General features: G+C 37.9%; 2 protein-coding genes across 2 annotated transcripts; both read right to left on the reverse strand.

The window, feature by feature from the left end:
* Window positions 1–7,003: 7,003 nt before the first annotated feature.
* On the reverse strand, window positions 7,004–8,335 carry LOC142356738 (uncharacterized; the record flags this gene model as incomplete). The annotated part of the gene is made up of 2 exons (XM_075408539.1): window positions 7,448–8,335; window positions 7,004–7,157 (listed from the first exon to the last, which is right to left on the reverse strand). Coding segments are annotated over exons 1-2 (1,042 nt in total), but the record flags the coding sequence as incomplete, so codon positions are not given.
* Window positions 8,336–8,809: 474 nt separating this feature from the next.
* Window positions 8,810–11,641, reverse strand: LOC142356739 (uncharacterized). Its single transcript, XM_075408540.1, has 3 exons — window positions 11,245–11,641; window positions 10,075–10,605; window positions 8,810–9,834 (listed from the first exon to the last, which is right to left on the reverse strand). The coding sequence occupies exons 1-3, from the start codon at window positions 11,639–11,641 to the stop codon at window positions 8,810–8,812; spliced, it is 1,953 nt and encodes a 650-aa protein (XP_075264655.1).
* Between the last annotated feature and the right edge of the window lie 12,080 nt (window positions 11,642–23,721).

Below are 23,721 nucleotides of genomic sequence, written 5' to 3' on the forward strand. Positions count from 1 at the left end.
AAAAAAAGGCTGTTTTTAAGCGATACAGCCTAAGGTTGTGAAAAAAAGACTATTCAAGAAAGCACTCAAAATGTAAAAAAATAGGAAAAATTGACAACAGTTAGCAGGAAGTAAAACAAATAGCAAATAAAACAAAGACCTCAAAAACCCCGAAACAGTTACGTTCAAATTGAAAACTGACACAAATGCAATAAAGATGTCTGAAGAAAACCAAAATTGCTGAAAAAGCGACCGACAAAGCAATGTTTACAATGAAAGATGAAGATTGCATCTTAAAGTCTTATATATTTGCTTCAACTGGTCAAAAAAGGCTATTAAACGGGCTTTTCATAATTACTATAACTACAAAGACCACGACAAACCATATATTTAAGCGAACAATTGAAAACTAAGTTAAAGTTCCGCAACTGAAATTAGTTTTTTGCTTAGCAAAAGCTCTTCCACGTCTACTTTTCTCGTTCTCTCTCACAACGATGTAGGCAGACAAAACAATTGTTTTTTGTCTCTTCTTTTGATCTTGGCAATTCTAACTAAGCTTTGTATTCAGCTCTGCTTTGATTTTTTTTGTGTTTATTCAGTGACACTTAATCAGTTGAAAATAGTGGAAGATTACAAGACCTCCTCCAACGCTGGAGATGCCACTGAGAAACCCATTTTGTCAACATCGTTGCAAAACAAATTTTCATTGCCCTCGAATGAAAATGCAATGAAAATGCAGCGTCATTTGTCAGTATTTTTTGTTACGTTCCTTCTTACAACAGTAACTTTTTCTTTATAGTTGAATATTGTGGGCAACAATCTTCTCGTAAATCGTTTTTTGACGGTATCATAGATCCTTTTCGCACATGCAGAGATAACTATGCTTAATGCTTTTTGGCTCCTCCAGCGTGCAATTTGTGCAAGAACTGATGTTCGAACTCACACATTTGTTTTAGCTGACAGGCAAATGGCTTGTGTAGATGGTAAATGTTTCCTGCATTTTTATGTTTCGAGAAAGAAGACACAAGACCAATAAAATGTCTCACGTGTACTTACGACTCATATTGGCATTAACTTCACTTGATCGCATTTCCTTGAGTGGGATTTAATTTCCAATCTCTATAATTCAACTGACCCTAGCACCATCATCTGTGCCTCCTATTTCTTGTAGAATTTTTTGTTTTGCTAGAGACCTTTTAAATCTAGGAAAAATTGCAAAATTGTTTTTTTTTATTAAATGGAAACGGCCTTTCTAAGTATTACAGCTTAAGATTGTGGAGCAAAAAAAAAACATTTGAAAAAGCGCTCAATATCAAAAAAGAGAAAATGGACAACAATAAACAGGAATAAAAAAATTAGCAAGTGAAACAAAGACCTCAAAAAAATCCAAAAAACTGCGTTCAACTTAAAAACTGACACAAATGCAAAAAATAAGTAAGAAAAATACACAGAAGAATACGACCGACAAGGCACATTAATAAAAAATATAAATCAAACTTTTCAAATTAAATATTTAAGAAGATTCTTAAATATTTGCTTTTACTGATCAAAAAGATTTATTTACTACAACTAAAGAAACCACAATAAACCATAAATTTAAGCCAACAATTGAAAACTGCGTTGAAGTGCCGCAGCTAAAAATAGTTTCTTGCATATCAAAAGCTCTTTCACGGCTAGTTTTCGCGTTCTCTCTCAAATTGATGTACGAAGACAAAACAATTGTTTTATGTCTCTTCTTTTAACTTTGTGCAAATTTAACTTAGCTTTTTTTTTCAGCTTGAATTGATTTTTTGTGTTTATTCAGTGACACTTAATCAATTGAAAAAAAGCGGAAGATTAGAGACCTCAATTAAAGCTGGAGATGCAACTGGGACACCTAGTTTGTCAAAATCATTGCAAAACAAATACTCATTGCCCTCGAAAAGATCGAGAGCTTCAATGAAAATGCGCCGTCAATTGTCACATTTTATGTTACCTTCTTTTTTAAAACAGTCACGTTTTCTTTGTAGTTAAATCTGGTAAGCAACAATTTTTTCGTTATTTGTTTTTTTACGGTATCACAGATCCTCTTTGCATATGCAGAGAAAACCATTCTTAAAGCGTTTTGGCTCTTCCAGCGTGCAAGTTTTTGCGACAAAAATTTAACCTCCAATCTCTATATTTAAACTGACCCTAGCACCACCTTCCTTGGTTCCTATTTATTGTAGTGTTGTTTGTTTTGCTAGAGGCCTTTTTCATACTTTGTCCTAGAGCTCCGGTTCTCTTCGCAATTTGTCGTCAAGGAAGCTTCTTGTAGAAATACGTCTACATTTACGAACCTAAAACGAAAACCTAATGCTTTTGTACAACATTTGTGGCAATTTAGTTGCAGTGCTGATCCTGCTCACTACTCAGTCAGCCACTCAACTAATAGCCGCCAGGGAGACACCGAACAAAAAAAATGGAAGAATTAAAAATCTAACAAAAAAGTACAAATTTGTATTTTTATTAAATGAAAACGGTTTTTTTAATTGATACAGCTTGTGATTGTGGAGGAAAACACTATTCAAAAAATCACTCAACGTATAAAAATAGACAAAGTGGACAACAACCAACAGGAGGTAAAACAAATGGCAAATAAAACAAAGACCTCAAAAAACCAAAAGCAACCACGTTCAACTTGAAACTGACACAAATGCAATAAGTAAGTAAGAAGAATGCGATGGACAAAGCAAAGTAAAAAAAAAGATGAAATAAGTATTTCAAAATAAATCTTTAAAAAGAGTCTTAAAAATTGGCTTTTACTGGTCAAAAAGGCTTTTGAACGGGCACTTTGTATTTACTACAACCAAAGAAACCACGATAAACCATAAATTTAAGCCAACAATTAAAAACGAAGTTAAAATTCCACAACTGAAATTAGTTTCCTGCTTAGAAAAAGCTCTTTCACGTCTACTTTTCTCGTTCTCTCTGACAATGATGTACGAAGAAAAACCAATTGTTTTATGTCTCTTCTTCTGGCTTTGGCAAATGTAACTAAGCTTTTGTATTCAGCTCTGCATTGAGTTTTTTGTGTTTATTCAGTGACACTTAATCAATTGAAAAATTGGGAAGATTACAAGACCTCCTCCAACGCTGGAGATGCCACTGAGAAACCCATTTTGTCATCATCATTGCAGAACAAATTTTCACTGCCTTCAAAATGATCGAGGGCTTCAAGGAAACTGCACCGTCATTTGTCAGCATTTTATGCTACGTTTTTCTACAACAGTCAAGTTTCCTTTGTAGTTAAGTCTGATGAGCAACAAATTTATCTCAATCGTTTTTTGACGATATAATAGATCCTCTTCGCACAGGCAAAACTATTCTTAATGCGTTTTGGCTCTTCCAGAGTCCAAGTTTTTGCGACAAGGGTTTTACTTCCAATCTCTATAATTCAACTGACCCTAGCATCACCGTCTGTGGTTCCTGTTGCAGAGTTGTTTCTTTTGCTGGAGGATTTTTTCATACTTTGTCCTAGCTCCAGTTCTCTTTGCGTTTTGTCGTCAAGGAAGCTTCATGTAAAAATACGTTTACTTTTACTAATCTAAAAGGAAAACCTAATGCTTTCGTATGATAATTGTGACAGTCTAGTTGTCTTGCTTATATTGCTCTCCATTCATTCAGGCCATCAACTAATAGCCTCCAGGGAGACACATAATGCAAAAAATGGAAGAATTAAAAGTCTAGCAAAAATTACAAATTTGTGTTTTATTTAAATGAAAACGGTTTTTTTAAGTGATACAGCGTAAGATTGTGAAGGAAAAGACTATTCAAAGAAACACTCCATATTTAAAGAAATAGACAAAATGGACAAAAAATCAACAGGAATTTAAAAAAAAATAAAACAAAAACCTTAAAACCCCCAAAACAACTACGTTCCACTTGAAAATTGACACAATTGCAATAAAGAAGCAAGAAGAATTACAAAATTGCTGAAAAAAGCGCCGACAAAGCAATGTCACAAAAAAAGATGAAGATTGCATCTTAAAGTCTTAAATATTTGTTTCAGCTGGTCAAAAAGGCTATTAAACGGGCACTTTATATTTACTATAACTAAAGAAATCACGATAAACCATAAATTTAAGCCAAAAATTAAAAACTAAGTTAAAATTCCGCAACTGAAATTAGTTTCTTGCTTAGCAAAAGCGCTTTCATGTCTACTTTTCTCGTTCTCTCTCACAATGATGTACGATGACAAAACAAATGTTTTTTGTCTCTTCTTTTGATCTTGGCAAATCTAACTAAGCTTTTGTATTCAGCTCTGCATTGAGTTTTTTGTGTTTATTCAGTGACACAAATTTATTCAATTGAAAAAATTAATCAATTGAAAAGACACTTAATCAATTGAAAAAATCGGAAGATTACAAGACCTCCTCCAACGCTGGAGATGCCACTGAGAAACCTAGTTTGTCAAAATCATTGCAAAACAAATTTTCATTGCCCTCGAAATGATCGAGGGCTTCAATGAAAATGCACCGTCAATTGTCAGCATTTTATGCTACGTTCTTTATAATAACAGTCACGTTTTCTTTGTAGTTAAACCTTGTGGGCAACAATCTTCTCGTAAATCGCTTTTGACGGTATCATAGATTCTCTTCGCACATGCAGAGAAAACAGTGTTAAATGCTTTCTGGCTCAAGTTTTTGCGATAACTGATGTTCGAACTCACACGTCTGTTTTACCTATGACAGGCAAATGGCTTGTGTAGATGGTAAATGTTTTGCGCGTTTTGATGTTTCGAGCAAGAAGAGTCGAGCCCATTTAAATGTCTCTTGGAACGTGTACTTACGGTCCATATTGCCATTAACATTACTTGATCGCATTTCCTTGAGTGTGATTAAACCTCCAATCTCTATAATTCAACTGAACCTATCACCACCGTCTGTGGTTCCTATTTCTTGTACTGTTGTTTGTTTTACTAGAGGCCTTTTTCATACTTTCTCCTAGCTGCGATTCTCTTCGTGTTTTGTCGTTAAGGAAGCTTTGTGAAGAGTTACGACTATTGTGACAGTTTATCTGTAGTGCTGATATTGCTCATTGGGGTAATAACTTTTTGTACTATAATGTGCATCGATTGGCGAAATGCTTGTTGTAAGTTCTTCACATTCACTTAAATGGTAAAAAACTGCACTCATTTGGTAAAAAAATTGCTTTGTTTGAAATGGGTTAGTTTTATTCTTTTCATCTTTATTTCTCGCAAACTGTCTTTGATTAAACGTTTATTCAAACATAATTCTATTGTGATTAATTGTGGGAGCTTGTATAAAGCCAATCTTGCTTGATCTTTTCTGAATGGGCTGCCAGCAATTTTATTTTCAATGATTTGTTTCTCGAAATTTAACTACGTTTGTTTCATTATATTGTTTTTTTTTTCAATTTTTTTACTAACTAAGGAGCACTGCCGTAGAAGCCACTGAGAATGAAGATCTCAAAAGACATCAATGGAAAGGGCGAATTAATAAAGCGTAGCAGGAGGACTGAAATACAGTTCAATGAATTGGACTAAGAATGGGCCTCGACAACAAATTCATTTTAAAAAAAGGCTATGGTATTGCACCAGTCATAAACCAAAAACACAAGAGAAATAAAAAAAACGAATTTCAAAAAGCTATTTCCTCATTTTTGGTGAAAAATAGTAATACAGCAACCATTAAATTCGAAAAAGAATCAAAAAACGATCGGCTACCACCTCTCTTGACTCTTACAGATCAAACAGATTGACGGATTTTAGCCTCGTCAGATGTTGATGAGACATATCATTCCTAAAACTATGAAAACGCAAAAATAAGGAAAAACTTTTCCGAGCAAAGTCACAATAGTTTTTACAATTGTAAGTTACAAATGTCAGTAACTAAACCTACTGTCAAAGTGGTCGAAACCAATAAGTTTGATATGAAAATGTCCGATTGCGCTATATTGGAGAAAGAACTGATGAGGCATGTAATCCGAGAAAAGGAACTCTAATAAAAGATATATCACAAAAATCACCAGCTCTTTTCGAAAAAATGACAAAAACAACCAAAACTTTTCAGTTTTCGGCATTATACAGCCAATGAGATCTAACATTATTGGGATCAAGTGAAAAGACAACAACAACAACTAGAACAACAACAACAAATAATTGTGCATCAAAAAGTTTCGTTAAAATTTTATGAGTTTGCATAATGCATTATTTCTTCTTAGAAAAGAGACCTGTCATAATCACGGCTCAGATGGTTAATTAAAACTCAACTAATGATCTCATCATAATTAAGAATTTACAAACAATTTACATATATTAACAATTCACTAATATATTCTGTAAATAAACAAAAATCAATTGGTTTTTTTTGCGGGGAGGAAATTCGGTACACATGTGCGTGCCATTTTTGCACTTTCATTCTTGCAACTTAAATTTCACGTTATATCTTGTACTTAATGGCTTCACTTGCCCCTTTAAATTTTAAAGTCTAATTTTAAAGTTTCCTAATTTGGAATTGTTTATGCTCTTCGGTCTAAGTCTTGCATACCAAGAAAACTTCTTCATTAATATTTGTATTTCTGAAAGTCGCAACCATGGTAGCAAATCAAGCTCTAAAAATACATTATTATTCACGCCATTGGCACACAAGTTATGGTCAAAAGCGGGAAATCCCTTACTATAAATAGTATTGAAAGTGAACGTCAAACACTTCTGACTTCTTTAATAAAATCAACATAAAAAAAGCTTCAACGAAAATAGGTTGGGGGAATGGAAATCAGGAAATGAAAAGGTTATGGAGGACTAAAGTGTAGGTAGGGGGAGGGAAAATGAGGGCGTGGGGGGTAAAATATAAGGGAACTTGGTTCCTTTACACTCCCGGCAACAAAGGCAACATTTGAAATGAAAATGTAAACACAATAAAATAAAGCACAAAAAGTTTTCTTTCTGATATTGAGTTTTGTGTGTGTGTGTGTGTGTGTGTGTGTGTGTGTGTGTGTGTGTGTGTTTCAATGAACTTGTTTCAGTGACCCTGCGGCGCACCTGACAATTGCGGGAATACACGGCTTAGGGTTACTGCTGTTCTCTGTACCATTCCAGAAGACGTCTGGATGTCGAAGCACCTGGCTATTCCGTCTGAAGCTCTGTGTGCTTGCACAATCCTTCCGAGAGACCAGATGCCTCTGGGTGTAAAGTCCTTGAGCACCCACACAATGTCACCTTCATCCAGCTCATCATTTGATCTTTGCCACTTCGTTCTTTTGTGGAGCTCAGGAACACATTCCTTCAGCACCAGTAGTGCTCCAGTAGTGATCAAGTAGTGTCTGCGTCAACTTGAAATCCTTAGTGGAGAACCGCTGGTTGCTGTTCACAAGAGGTGTCAAACACATTTGAGGTCTGCAAAGGAGGAAGTGATTCGGAGTAAGTGGTCCCTCATCTGAGATGCTGCAGTCCACATGAGTTAATGGCCTGGAGTTCAAAAATTGCCTCGGCCTCTGCCACAACTGTCTGGAAAACCGAGAGTGTTAGTTTCCGACTGCCCAGCACTATTAGTAGAGTCCTCTTCGCGGTCTGTATCGGCCTCTCCCAGACTCCTCCGAAGTGTGGTGCTAAATAAGGATTGAAAGTCCACTGAATGTTCTGTTGAGCCAATTGCAGTCTTATGTACTCGTTGTCTGGCTTGTAGATTCTCCTGAACTTCAACTTCATTGCTTGGTTGGCTCCAATGAAGTTTTTGCCATTGTCACTCACAATGAGGTCAGGGTATCCACGTCGTGATACAAATCTGCGGATGGTCATGAGAAGAGAATCGGTTGAGAGGACATGGCACACCTCTAGGTGGACAGCTCTGGTGACCAGGCATGTGAACAAGCAGACGTAGTGCATCTGGGTGCCCACTCTCTTGTCCTCAATGTAGAATGGTCCAAACATGTCCATTCCTGTGTTGACGAAGGGGTACTGCTTGATTACATCTGGGAATCTGAATTCAGGCAAGTCGGCCATCTTCGGTCTCACATTGTTTGCCCTCCATCGTCTACAAATGAAACAGTATTTCCCCAGACTACCCTGCGCCTTTCTCAAACCAATCATCAGGAAAGTCTGTTGCAGGTGAGCCTTCACATGTTCCACGCCCTGACGGCCACAATCATGGTGCACCTTTTCAACCAACAGCCTTGCATTTCTGCTCCTGCTATGGAGAACGAGAGGATGTTTCGCACTGTAGGTTAGAGGTGCCTTGTTGAGTCTTCCTCTTACTCTCAAGAGACCGATGTCATGTAGAAAGGGAGTGAAGGGCATCAGCTTGTCTCCTTTCTCGAGATTGCTTCCCTTCAACAGTGGAGAAATTGTTCCTGAGAAAAACTCATTTTGGGACATTTTGATGAGGTAGTTTCTTGCCCCGTTCTCATCTGATGCAAAATTGTCAGTGTTGGAGTTCCCAGGTGATTCGTTTTGTCTTCACGTTCGGAGTTTTGCATTGAAGCGTCTTGTTGCCTGGAACACCATTCTAGTAGAGTTGAGTAGTCGGCTCCATGTTGAAAATTTTTCAACCTCAATGACCGGCGTCTGAAGTTGTGTCGGTTGTGTAGCGCATATGTGGGGATCACTGTCCTCTGCAAATTTCCAGGACTCTAGAGGTGTGCTTAGACAGCCTGGTGGTTGAAGCCACAGATTTGGTATGTCTGATGGGGTGAGGCCTCGTGTACCGTGGTCAGCGGTATTCATCTTTCCAGAGATGTGTCTCCAAATGTCCGGGTTGGTATTCTCGTTAATCTTGGTCAATATGTTGGCAATGTACATCTTCTGTCTTTGCTTGGATTGTATCCATCCAAGTGTAGCGGTGCTATCTGACTAAAAGTGTTTTGGAGTTATGGTTGTTGTCATCTCGCTCTCACAGAACCCAGCTAGCTCTGCTCCAAGTGTTGCGGCTTCCAATTCCAGTTTTGGAATGCTCAGCTGCTTGATCGGTGCCACCTTTGTTTTGCTGATCACGTATTGTGATGTGCAAGATCCATCGGCGTTGGTTGTCCTCACATAAACTATGGCAGCAATTGCACTCATTGAGGCATCAGTGAACGTGTGAAGTTGATGGGTCCCATTGGTGTTGGGAATCATGCTTCTAGGAATTTGGATTGAAGTCATGCTGTTGAGCTCATCCATCCACTCCTGTAGTTCCTGCTGGAAGCATTCTGACACAAGTTGATCCCAGTTTCTTCCCTCTTTAATGATTCTATGGAGAATGCATCTAATTCTGATGGCAAAGGGTGAAATCAGTCCAACTGGATCGAACAGAGAAGCTGCCATTGAAAGAACCTTTCTTTGAGTCATCTGTTGTCCTGTGTACAGAAGCTTTGGTTTTGCAAACATCAACTTGTCAGTCTTGGGGTCCCACGTCTGACCAAGGATTCTTTGGGCTTTCAATTCTGCCTTGTCTTCCTCCAGTAGCTTTTCTAATGCGGCTGGTTTGTTGCTTAGGAACTTCGTCAGTTTGAATCCTCCTGTATGTAAAACAGTTTTGATCTCCTGTGCATTTCTGCGGGCCTCCCCTTCAGAAACGTAGGTCTGCTTGAAATCATTCATGCAGAACTGCTGCTTGATTGATATGTGCGCCTCTGGATGCTCTTGTTTGTTGTCCTTTGCACACTTCTTCAGAACAAAAATCGCACAAGAAGGTGAGCATGTGGCTCCAAAAATGAGTCGATTGTATTTGAAGATCCTTTCATTGCCGTTCTCTGTCCACAGAAAACGGAGATAGTTCTGGGCTTGTGGTTGGATGCCAATTTGCATGAACATTGCCTCGATGTCAGCTGTGATTGCCAGTGAGTACTGTTTGAAGCGGAGAAGAAGGCCATGCAGGTTGCAGAGTAGATCCGGCCCTGTCCGCAATGCATCATTGAGTGAGATACCCTTATATTTGGAAGCAGCATTTGTGACTCTGCGGATTTTGTCTGGTTTCTGTTTGTTGATAACTGGGTGATGGGGAAGGTATCAGACAGAGTGTCTGCAACTGGGGTCTGCAGTTGTGATGTAGTTCTTATCCAAATATTTTTTTGATGGTTTCCTCGTAGCGTTCTCTCAAATTTGCGTCCCTCTCCAGTTTGTGCTGCAGAGCGTGCCACTGAACTTTGGCCATGAAGTAGTTGTTAGGGAGTATGATATCGTTCTTCCATGGAAGTTCAATCTGGTATCTGTCACCCCAATGTGTTTTATGGTATCATTGAGGATGGACAGAGCTTCTTTGTCATCTGAAGACTGTCCCTTCGAAGAAAACTGATTGAAGTTCACTCCTTCAATTGTCCAGAAGAGTTGGAGAAGATCTTCATCTGGATCGTCTTGTCGTCTTCTGATATGATTGAAAAGTGTTATGCTTGTGCTGTTTGTCTGTCCGACCCTCTTCTGTGTGTACCTCTGAAGAAAGGACCCTGTCACTGTCCATCCAAGCAGAATGTTGACTCCGTATGGGATGCCAGTGGGTCCTGTTGTGAACTGTCCGGGAACCGTTGCTGTGAATGCATCTGCTCCAATAAGAATTCCGATCCGGTTGTCTCTGATTGTTGGAAACCTTATGTTCTGGAGGAGAGAATGGTCTCTGCAGATCTCATTCAACATTTCAATTTGAACTCTTGGCATTCGAAACACCTCCATTGCTGTTGCGTACACAGGGATTCTGATCACAGGACAACTGCTTCACAAAACTCCTATGCCGATCATGACATCTGCTGTTTTAACTGAGTGTTCACCGTGAAGTGAAGCTAGTAGTAGGGTTATGTCTTTCGGTTGTTGAACTTGAAGTGCATCAGCAACCTTCTGTGTTTATTTGAGTGTTGTCACTGCCACTGTCCAACAAAGCGTAGGTTTCAATGCAAAGATCTCTGTTGAAAAGTGTTACTGGTATCGCCTGCAATTGTATCTGCGGTCTGATCCATGAAGTTTCCTGTTTGTTGCTGCAAGTGCAGTTTTGTTGCGGAGTAGTTGTCTGCTGTTGGGATACAGTGCGCTGATTGTTACTCTGCTGTCTGTTGTTGTTTTTCTGCGCGTTGATCGGCTGAGGGTGAAAACCATTTTTGTTCCAGTTGCCCCTGTGTGAAGTGCTGCTGTTAGATCCACTTTGTCTGTTCTGGTTTCCTCTCTGTTAGTTGTAGTTTTAACTCGTCTGCTGCCTTTGGTTTTCATTATTAAAGTTTCGTCCATATCTTGACTGGTTTTGGTTTGTTTGGTTTCTGAAGACATTGTTTTGTGAGATTTGATTCCATTTCCCTATTGGTTGTGCATTTTGTTGTTGTTGCCTTCCATCTGTCCTATGGAGCGTTGAGTGATGGAAGCCATTGCATCTTTCCACAAGGCACCTGTTTTCGATTGGCAGAGACCCTTTTCGTGAGCTCTTAGACAGTTAGGGCAGAGATTGAACCTCCTCACACAACCCTGTCGGTCATACACTGACTTTTCCAAGTATTCGGTACAACGACCAAGGTTGTGGTTTTGTGAGCAGAGTTGACATGACACATCTGGTGGCCCCCCTCTAGAAAAAGTGTTCAGTCTGGTTCTCTGGTTCCGTTGTGGGGAGATGTCCTCGAACGCCTCTGCGTAGGAGACAATCCTAAGGTTAGGTTGCAGCACGCCTTGGCTTCTTGTGTGTTGATTCCATCTGATTATCATGTGAGCGTTCAGTTTGTCTCTGGCCATCCTCAAAACAGCTGAAGACTTCAGATCAGCATCAAAGTTGAGGAGTCGGAAGCTTTTTACAAGTCTCCTCAAGAAAGACGAGAAGCTCACAAGAGTTTGGTTCGTCTAATCTGAGTTTTGGCCACTTCTCTAATTGATCCAGGTATGCAGCAACAATATGCTGTGGTTTGCCAAATTTTCTGGTCAGTTCAGCGATGGCTTCATGGTAGTAATCCCCATTGTAGGAGTATCCACTTATGGAATCTCTTGCTTTATGTGTTACAGAGTTTTGGAGGTATGTCATTTTTCGGGCGTTTGAGAGGCCACTGTTGTTGTGAATGGTTGCTTTGAAGAATATGAACCACTGATGCCATTTCAGAGGATCACCTATGAAATTGTCAATTGAAATCTTAGGCAAACTCAATGCGTTCTGTATCATCAGTGCTTGGTGTTGCATCCAGTCTGGTGGACAACTCGGAAAGCCATTGTATAGGTTGTTGTTATAGCCGTTGTTATTGTGTCTATCAGGTCCGCTGAAATTGTTTAGTGGTAGTTGACTGATTTGCGGTGTGTACCTATGGCTTATGGTCGGAGCAGCTTGGCTATTGTTGTGAAAAGAACATGGTTGTTGCAAATGCCCTGCTCTGCTATCCTCACTCTCATGTCGGCTCTGTCCATGAACATCGTTATCTTCTCTCGATCGTTCATCTGTTCTCAGTGCCCCTGTGAGGAATTCCCGGTTCCTTCCTCTCTCTTCAATGTTCAGAACAGGTTGAGAATTATCAGGGTCTTCTGAGTCGGACGAGTCAGCGTTGTTAATTTCTTGATTATTGCGGCTTGCCAAATGATGTTTCATTGCTCTATTGCGTAAAAGGTACTGTTTTGTCAATAGATTAGGGGAAGGCGCTGTTGATGTGCTAAAAGCAGATTCAGTGTCACTTGCATCCGTTCTGTGTGCTTTTGCTCTCTGTTTGCATTTCAGCATGGTTATGTTTCTTTCGGCAGATTAATTAGCAGGTGTTGTCAACTCTTCACTTGTCAGCTCTAGCTTCATGAGTTCATTGCAACTTCTGTCTAACTGCTCCTTTTGAGACCTCAAGAGCTCCAAAGTTTCACGTAGTATGCTTAGACCTTCGTTACTATTACTCTGTTCTTCGAAGGGGTCTTTTACTGCGTTCCACTCTATCACTTTCAACTGAAGTTGTTGCTTTAGGCTGTTCTTTGCTGATGATGATGCTTTGGGCTTGTTTGGCATGTTGATTGTGTTAGAAGACTTTCCTTATTTTACAAAGTTTATACTGCACTGTTACTGCACAATGTTTCCTTGTAACAGCCTTATTCTATCTTTTTTTATGTTAAATCTATTATTTAAATGAGGCTGTTGCCTACTGTACCTAGCTAATGTTTTTTACTTAATGTTTGTTTGCTATGTTTATGCTTGTTGCAATCACTAATCAGTGAAGTTTGATGATGCTTCGTTAATAAGAAGTTGTATATAGTTAAACTTTTCCACTAATCAGAGAAATTCTTACAAACGTAGACAAATGTCATTTTTGTCCGGTTGCCTATTTGTTTTTCGAGCGCGGTAGAAAGAACCCTAACCCGTGAATCTTTTGACTAATGTGTGTGTCTACTGACACTGGTGGGGGGGGGGATAACTTCACGTTACTATAAACCTTACTGTAGCAAGGGCATACCAGGTCTTGCAACTAATCCTAAGTCAATTTGTGTGTGATAGCGGTGCTTTATCTTTCACCTAAAGGAGGATCTAGTCTTTTTAATTTAAAACTAATGCGTAATTGAAAGACACTATAATGGTCCAACGATACCTAGACGCCTATTAAAATTCAGCCTTCGAAATGAGACATTCAAATCTGCAAGTAAGGCTAGCCCATCTGTCATGACTAGGCAACCCACGCAAGCATCCTTCTCAGGATAACTCTCATCTCAGTCTTCACTTCTATCGCCAGATTAAAATCAGTCGGATCTTTTGTGATTGATGTTTTTGATTAAAAATATGTGAAGTTATCAAAACCAGAGCATAAAATGTGCTAAGTGTCAAATGTTTAAGTTCCCCCCTATAAATTCAAAAATTCCCCAGTCTGAGTCGAACAAGTTTCAAAGGTCCTTTTTTGACCCTAGGATACGCCAGAAATGTTTATGCTCTTCGGCCTAAGTCTTGCATACCATGGCAACTTTTAATTAATATTTGTATTTCTGAAAGTCGCAACCATGGTAGCAAATCAAGCTTTATAAATACATCATAATTCGCGCCATTGGCAAACAAGTTATGGTCAAAAGCGGGAAATCCCCTACTATAAATAATAGTGAACGTCAAACACTTCTGACTTCAGCAATAAAATCATCATATAAATGCGTCAACGAAAATAGGTTGGGGGAATGGAAATCAGGAAATGAAAAGGTTTTGGAGGACGAAAATGTAGGTGGGGGGAGGGAAAATGAGGGTGCGGGGGGAGATAAAATATAAAGGAACTTGGTTCCTTTACAGGAATCCATTAGATCAAAATTCATTTTCAAGAAGTCGTTTACATGACTCAATGTCTCTTCAAAAAATTTCAATCTTAACTTTTCAAATGTCCTCAAATCTAAAAGCTACTCAAAACATTTAAATCTGAAAAGATCAATTGGACACGCCAATTCACTAGTTAACAGTGACAGGCGCTTTCGCCGAGAAAAAACACAATCTGTGTAAAAGAAGTCCATCCAATCTCGGATTTGCGTCGCAAAGCAAGCGTAATTGCAACACATTTGCAATGGCACCGCAAAATCTCTCAAAAAGATTATTATTTTGATAACAACGATGTTGCACAGTCAGATACGAACAGCAGAGAACTGCCCAAAAAATGGGGAGTGGAGAATACAATTGAGATTCGCAATCTTAACCAGAGAAAACTTCCTCCAGGACTATTTGCTAGAATACAAATCATCGGTGCTTAAAGTTATCCCACAACCAAGGTGTAATTTGCCAAAACAAGACACAATGGGAACAAAACATCGTGAGAAGCAGATACACAATATCTCGTTTAAACTAAAATGAGAGCTAAATAACAGAAAACCAACAAAAATGGGTCGTCGAGTATCCTTTCTCTACTTGAGCATCGGTGCACAAGGCCGTCAGATCTTATCGAACAATTTGGGCATTGCTGGAAAAATTGTTCATAAGACGATGGAATATAACCTATCATCGCAATCGGTATGGAGATGGGACAATCAAATCGATATTGAGTAACTTCCAACAGCCGGCCTCATGTAAACGGACTACAGTAAAGCGGCCGCATTTTGAAACGGCCGCGGAGGAAATCAGCAGACACACAAAAGTATATGATAATAATAATGTTTGAACAACCAACCAATGATGCCATTGTGGACAAACCTGAATTAAAAATCATTGTCAAACATGTCCAGCAAAAGGTAAGAATTGTAACCACTGGACTTGTTGTAGTAGCTGAAGGATTGACTCCAACATTTGCAGGAAACTTGTTTGAAAGGCGTGGCATCCAAATAACACATCAACCACTGAGTGGTTGTTCTGCCTTGAAATATTTTTGAGTGGTTGTTCTGCCTTGAAAAACAATTTCCAATACTAAGGAAATAGCAAGCTAAGTTTAACAGTTAGCTAAAAGATTTGAAAGAAATCGAACAGCAAAACGAAATTTTGCAAAAATTACACGGCACAAGTTGAACTCGCTATTCATCGAAAACCAAAAGTCAAATTTGAATGAAAATTATTTTTTCGTGAAGGTCATAGTAAAGCGGTTACGATCTAAATGTCATATGTTGTGATAACCATCAAAAAGTGCCTATCAAAAAACTAGCTCTAGACTCAAAGCTCTTTAAAAAGTCGATTCATATGACAAAATTTGAAATGCAAAATTTTGATTTGCTAATCCAAATGAAAAACTCAAACGCGCCACAAGGAACATCATAATTCTCGTCAATTCATTTACGATTTGCGCCAGGTCAATCAAATCTACAACCTGATTTTAGCCGCTACTGCAACTCCGATGTTTTAAGTAAAATCAGACTGGCATTTGGTGCTTCAAAACGGGCTTCTATGGCATAACTGACATTCTGGCGGACTTAGAACACACAATCGATTGCGGACTAATTGGTTTAGAAAGTACCTATTGTTTATGATATAAAGGTCGCGAGCAACGAAAGTTACGAAAAACATATTGAGCAGGGAATAAACTGTCTACAAAAAAAGCTTGATCTTAGAATCAACTTGGCAAAAATATTTCACGAAAGGAGAATCAGAACGGTTCGGATAAAATTTCAAAAAACGAGAATCACAGTATTAAAAATTAAAACTCATTCGGTAAAAATGCCAAAATCAACAACCAAATTAAAACCTAAGATCTTTATTGGGCTCAGTCCATCATCTCAAGAACATATTCATCACCAATTTGCCATCTTCTAAAACCACTTGTAAAAGAATTCGAAAATCATTCAAAAAGAAGGTTCAAAAATCATTCTAATGCAATGAAAGAGAAATTAGCAGAGGCTAATGAAATCAAAGTTTCAAATACACACCTAGAACCTAGCATAAAATTTGACGCATTGGGACAATGGGTTATGAGCGACTCTTGAAAGGTAAAAGGTGGCATTTTCGTCGCGTTTCCTGAATGACGTCAATAAAAGATACAGTGTAAGGTGGCATTTTCGTCGCGTTTCCTGAATGACGTCAATAAAAGATATAGTGTTTGCGAACAAGAACTTTTGGGCGTTGTAAGGCCAGTAGCATATTTCAAACAAAAATTATAAGTCAAGGCATTTCAAATAAATATAAATTGTAGAGCTTTACTTTCAATCATTCGAAAACATAGACCCAATTAGTCATACAGTAGTACACTGACAAGATAAACTAATCGATTACTACTTTTCAGCTTTAGGATAGACCATTTGTCAGGATCAAAAATGGGACAGGTAGGCTACAATTCTTGCGAAATAAAATAAAACGCTTTCAGTATATTTACACACACGATGAGCAGTTCAATTTATCAAAAGAGGGCTAAAAAAGGCAAAAAACGCTTTTGATGCAATATTCCGAATTAACATAAATTTGCCTAGTAAAAACAATCAATTGTTGAAGAAAACTCTAGCCCTGAGTACTGATGCCACAAAAGTGGTACTTTTAAGGCGCCAAAAACAAGACACAGTAAAAAACTTTATGAATAAGGGAATTGAATTGAGAACAATTACCAAACGTTGCAATAAGACAAAAGGTAATCAAAAAGCCGGAATTGAAATTTGGGTTTCTGATAAAATTACATGGAAAAAAATTGAACTCTCGCAAAGAAAATTATAAAAAAGTGCCAAGCGGTTCATAGCAGTCTTACGAATCTCTAATTCTGGTCATTTTTAAAGCAATACACGTGATCAAAAGAAAGATTCGTGGATGAAGCTAGTCCCCCAAATGTCCCTACAGTTGCAACCACCACCCGCACCTCAACATCAGATGCAAAGATCGGCCAATATTACTCTAACCACAGATCTCTACAGCGATGTCTTTATTTTTGCCTGATATGATCTAGCCTGACAGCAAAGTACTCTGTAATATAGGTAAAAAAGCATTGTGTGGTAACTGACGACCAGCAGCAAGGAAAAACATTATAGCCTTACATCCACATTTTCTTGAAGGACCTGCACATAAATACAGGATGTGTCTGTAGGAAACAAAATCACAATACCAAAATCAATAATGGACGCTCAAGTAGAACTAATACATATCACACATCCTGACACTTGGGGAATGAGAGAAATGGCGTTACATGCGTGGTACTTAAATTATGTAAAAACCCTAACGGAGAATTTCTAATAGATTTTGATGGACCAATCTGTTGCAAAAACAGTCAAAAAAGTTGTTTCGTGCATGTTTCGACCAACTGTCAAAATTCCCAACTACTGAGCCATTTGATAGCGCCAATGCTATTGACATACAGAACCATTTTTTTACAACAAAATTTACTTTAGCACGTTGTTGCACGCGAAATAAAATTAGATGGGACTGGATCTAACTAGATGCCAAGCTGAACAGAGCGAATGGTTTTGCAGACAGAATGCTAAAGAGCTAACCGTGGCGCCACTGCACTATCGCCGAGCGATCGATTTAGGAGCGAGGTTTCTTCAAACCAATAAACGACGCTTATGATGTCCTCAATAGGCAACAATAATTATTTCGAACTTAGAGGTATCATTAAACTCTATCATAACTCGACGAGGATTATGCACATATATAAAATTCCATCCGTATACCATTTTTTGACGCAAATTTTGGATGAAAAGCTAACGCGCCTCTTAGTAAAATATCTGAGATTCCAGTTCCAAATAAATCGTCTTACCAACCTATACTAAAAAATATTTAGAGCTTAAAACTCTTTTTGCTGACCAACCCAATGCGTTTGAAAACTGGGAATGAGCCGGGAAAACCGCTTGTGAATTGGAACAAAATTGGATGAAACAAACGCATCAGCAAACAGCACCTTCTCTCGCCCTAAAGCCTGCCGAAACGAAGCACAAGAAAAAAGGATAAAAAAACGAGTTTGGATGGGCTATATGACGTATTATCACCGGGTTCATCGGCAATTGAAACCAAAAAATGTACATTAATCATAAAAGAACCTGTAAAAACGGAGATCAATTGGAGATTACTTACAGAAACACAAAAACTAACGTCACCCTTGCCGCAAGCAGCGACAAAATCAGGAGATTTCAGATGAGCAGAATACACTCACAACTCGATTACGCCCCAAATAACTATCAGGTTCTCAACAAAAAAACAAAAATGAAAACGTGCATATCCGGACCTAACCGACTCAAGCATTTCAAGCCATTTGTCGTTCACATGCCCCCGATTTTTCACAGGTCTTCTTATGAGGTACAAACCCACAGAAATAACGCCTGATAATAAAGCAAAAGCAATGGCATAACAAAAATAGTGTTGTTGCAAATATCCAAAGTTTTGCACAGAAATTGATTCAACACAGGAGAATATTCTATATTTTGGATATTGCTCAAAAACGCAGTAATGTCCTATACTGAGTTTCATTTAAACAGAAAATGAAAGTATGAAATAATCAGTCCAAGAGACAGAAAGAGCATCCTACTCTTATTGTTACTAAAAACTCATCAATCCAATAACCTCATCATAATTATTATTTTACGAAATACTAGTTATCATAACCGCTCTCAATGTTAATAAATTTTCCATATACTATACAAAAAAAACAAATTTCATTTTGTTTTTTTTTTGGCGAGAGTAAATGTGGTACAGCTGTCAGTACCGCTCTTCCACATTTAATCCTGCTATTTTTTTATGTTAAATCTTGTACTTAGTCATTTTATTTGCCCTTCAATGGTTGCTAGTTTAAAAGATTCCTAATTTTGAATGTCTTAACACTAAGGCCATTTCTTGTAAGCTGGTGATTTCTGCTGACTGTGTCTTCAATATTTCTTCAGCATACATAACTTTTCAACTGTCCGCTACTAATTTGTCTACAATTTTGATTAGCATATGTTTGAAATAATCCAACGAAAAATTTGTTTAATTTCTAATTCTTAATTCAATTTTCACTCGGCTCATTGAAATTCAAAACTCCGTGGCTCTTTTTCAAATCTAATTGATTTGCAAAAAAAAACATTGTAAACATTTAGATCAGAAAAAAAATCGGCCAAGCAATTTCACTAGTTAATAGTGACAGGCGCTTTCGCGGAGCGAAAACACAATTTGTGTAAAAATCCAATCTTCCGTGAAAAATGAATTGCAGATTCGCATCGTAAAATAAGCGTAACAGTGATTCACTTGCAATTGCACCGCAAAAATTCTCAAAAAATATTAATATTTTGACGCGAGCGACGTGGTGCAGTCAGCGGCGAACAGCAGAGAACTGCCGAAAAAAATGGGAAAAGTGGGGAATACAATTGAGACTCGCAATCTTAGCAAGAGAAAACGTCGTCTCCGACAATTTGGTAGAAAGCCAACCATCGCTGATTAAACTTGCCCCACAACTGAGTTATGAAAGCCCAATACAAAACTTAATGGAATTACAACATCGTGAGAAGCAGATTCACAGGAGTCAGTTTCAACTACAATGGGAGCTAAAATGAAAGCAGACCATCAAAACTGGGTCCCGAAGAATGTCTCATTCCTCTACATGAGCGTCGGAACAGAAGGACGTCAGATGTTAACAAAAAGTGTGGGCAATGTTGGAAAATTTGTTCATAAGACCAAGGATTATAACACTCGAGCGATAGATGTCCAAAACAGATTATCAAGAGATTTTGGCGTGAACGACCGGACTGATATCATAAGATTAGCTGCCCATTGACAATTGAAATTCATTTGAAGCACTTCAAGTTTGAAACCACACTCTTCGCTTCTACACCCATGTGACCGAATATACTGCTCAGATTTGACTTTGCATTGACATAATAAAGTCGCTAATATGTGAACAGATTTTAGAAAAAGTCAGCTCCCGAAACCTATGATGAGATCAATAATAGCCTCGCTATCTCTTGATTAAAAAGAAATATTTGGGATAAGCCAGTGATTAATTAAGAGAGTGATCCCCCCTCACTGATCAACATAAACATTCGTCGATTAATATTGCGCCCCCCCCCCCCCCTCACTGATCAACATAAACATTCGTCGATTAATATTGCGCTCCTTTACGCGTGTAGTTTGGGCAGAGAACAGAGAAATTACCCCAACCTGGACTTTGTAGGCTTTTTCCATTAAGTGGACCCCTCCACCTAGTAGTAAGAGGGATCTACTGCAAAAAAATAAACAATCCGTTTCATGCCTCTAAATTATTTTTTTGCCTGTAAATTAACAAATTACCAGGGGGGGGGGGTTGGGGGGGGGGAAGGGGGGGGGGTTACTGAAAAGAGGAGGAGGAGGAGGGGTGGGGAGAGGGTGGGGTTTGATTTCTCACCTGAAGCACTTCAACTTAGAGTTGAGCTCTTTGCACTCGTACTTGGTATGACCATCGTGTGTCTCGAAGTTCCTGAGGTACACCAGCTTCTCCATGTCACACGGCTCATACCCTTTCTTCTCAACCACTGTCTTCTCCCCAGATGAGGAGGAGGAAGAACCACTACTTCCCTGTTTGTTGTTGTTCTCGTCGGTGGGGGAGGGGGGCAGGTTGATCACACTGTCAACTGCTTCTTCCACATTCTCCTGGAAGTCTGAGGCTGGACACAAACAAATATATTGGGAAAACAAACAAATAAACAATGAAACAATTGACTGAATAAAGCCAGGAATAAACGTTTTAATTGCAACCCTGTCAATAGAAACTGGCGCAATTTGCTATACTATTTGAACCAAACAGATAAAAATATGTTTGCATATTTTGCTGTTTACATGTTCATATTAAAATCGGCTTTGGAAAAAACTCGCACTCGAAAACAGACCTCATTGACTTTCAGATAGGAAATAAAGCCCCAAAGAAAAATAACCGAACGTAAATAAACCCCTATATGACCGTTTAAGAGCCGCGCATTTAGCGCGCTTGGTAGGGGTCATGCCTATGACTTAGCGTCACATGGGACTTGATATGAAAATATCAAGAAAAAAAATATTACGACGTAAATTAGTTTGACAACGGTGTTTAATTCCGCGGGTTTCATTTCTTCAGGGTTTTTTTTCCTATCTACACTGAAGAAATTATTATTTTTTAAAAAACACAAGTGGTGACAGAATAATAAAGTAGCCAGCAGATTGCTGGCAAAGAGCCGCCGTTGCAAAATAAACTGTCAAAAATGATCCAATTTTGTCTTCAGATTCATTAGATACGATAAACATGGTTAATTCAGCCGATAAATTGAAGAACAGTAAGCTTCATACAAATAACCAGAGTAAACAAGCAGTATACTCTAAGATACTTTGATAGTTTAACAGAACAAGGAGGCTCGGTAATGTGCGTTCGCACATTAAGTTCCGACCCCGCTCATCTACATTTTTCACTTTATTGTCTACCAAATGAGGAAGAGATAAAAAAAATTAACATATCAACATATCGTTCAGAAAACTACTAAAAGAATAAAACAATCTACTCTAGAGGGCCTATGAGACCTGTGGCTACCATATTATGACTACCAAAAAAGACGACAATAACAATCAAATAGTTTCAAATATTAATTACGACCAAAACTCTTCGTCCATTTTTTGAAAACCACTAATAACCAAATCAAATGGCAACAGATAAAAATTATACTCAGGAGATTAACCTGTACTTTTTGGAACAAAATAGGGGACTTTTCCTCAATGAGACTTGGCAAAAATTCGGCTAGATGATATGCGCAAAAGCGGCAAAAGTTTAATAAAACATTGCTTTTTTTCTTAAAAAAAAGAATTAAATTCGAACTGATTAGAAACATTAAGCATCAATTGAAATCATAGAGAGTCTTTTATACCTCAATAGAGAGCAACGGAGGCCTTTCATTATCCAGGATATGTCATACAACTACAAAGAGAACAAAAAATACAGGCAAAAACGCAAAATTTGCACGAAAAATTATGCACGAAAACGATGTCCCCCCAATCAATTAAATATTAAGCTGATCACTAATAACAATAAAATTCTTCGTTTGCACTATTTGCAGGTGACAACATGTGTAAGTCAAATGACGCCCATTACTGTGATACTGTGAAAAGACAACAAAAACCTACAAAAAAGGGGCAAATTTGCAAAAATCACGAAAATTGGTTTTATGAAAACTGGTCGTTCCAAGAAGAAAGACCAATTGAGGAAAATAAAACCGTTATGAAGAGCAAATTGTATTTCAAAAAATAAATGATGTGAATTGTGTATAGAGATGCTTAGCTACAATTTCACAGAAAAAAAATTGATAGATCTCAAAAATCTATCTCTTTTTTTAATAAAAACAAGAAAATGAACCACAAAAACTGAAAAGTATCTAAACTTCAAAAAATTCTTCTGAAACAAATTGTCTAAGCTACGAAGACATCATTTAAAAAGTTTAAACAATAGAACAATTATTGTTTGATACAACAAATCCTTAAAAAGCGTTCTAATTAATGAGGCTAATTGACGAAAATGATACAACATTGTAAAATACGAAAAAAAAACGCAAACAAGAACAAAAAGGGATAAGTTGAAGAATACTATTACTCTTTTTTTAGAAATTTAAATCGAAAGTCAAAACAGCCGTTAGTTATTTACCGATATAAGTTATTTAAGTTCACTTGTTTATCCAGAGTTGGCTACTGAGACCTTAAATTACAGTCGACTTCTTTAAACCTCAATATCGCTGTAAAAAACGAAAATCAATGGTCTTGTTCAGTCCATATTCTACGCTGGAGGGGCTTTCTTATGATGACAGTCTCAACTCTGTACGATGAATATATCGATCGGCCAAAATTGACTGAACAAAAAAACCCAGTTGATCATATAGTTCTCCCTCCCCACTAAAGTGGGGGTCGGAACAATAATTCTGTAAACATCTAGTGTTAGTGCCCAGTTTTTTACTGGTTTATCCTCTTTTTTTTTAGTCGGTTTTTTGACTTTGAACGTATCCTAGTAAATTTGCTGAGAAATCCTTTCAGTTGAAACAGTGAGTGATGTAAAGCAGAAGTAAAATGTGAAAGTCGTGTCTTACGTCAAACGAAAAACGTGACCAAAAAGTAAAACGACCAAAAAATAAATGAAAAAAATAGCAGAAAAAGATTTGACCCACAAAAAAAACTCTCGTTGATTAAACAAAAACTCGAATGGACTATGAACTGATTGGGAAAACCATTTAAAAAATCTGAAAACAACAGTTTAAATCAAAGTGAAATAGCCTAATGTGAACAAAAAACCACTAACGAGAAAGCAAATTTTTGTTCAAACAGTTTCTTCTCATTCTACATTCAAATTAGAGTTCACAATTTCACGTCGTAAAACAACTCGCTTTTCCGCTGTACTTTCTGTTTTGGGGTGACAAAAATGATCAGTTCAATTTGACAAAAAGTCACGCAAGTATGAAAAGATGTTTAAAAAAGACGGCGCCCTCATACAATTAAATTTCTCTGATCTGTGAAAGAAAAAGAGAGTCCCTATATAATCGCCATTGAG

The sequence above is a fragment of the Convolutriloba macropyga genome, unplaced genomic scaffold, assembly GCF_964194025.1.
Source record: "Convolutriloba macropyga unplaced genomic scaffold, txConMacr16.3 SCAFFOLD_4053, whole genome shotgun sequence".
NCBI lineage: Eukaryota > Metazoa > Xenacoelomorpha > Acoela > Convolutidae > Convolutriloba > Convolutriloba macropyga.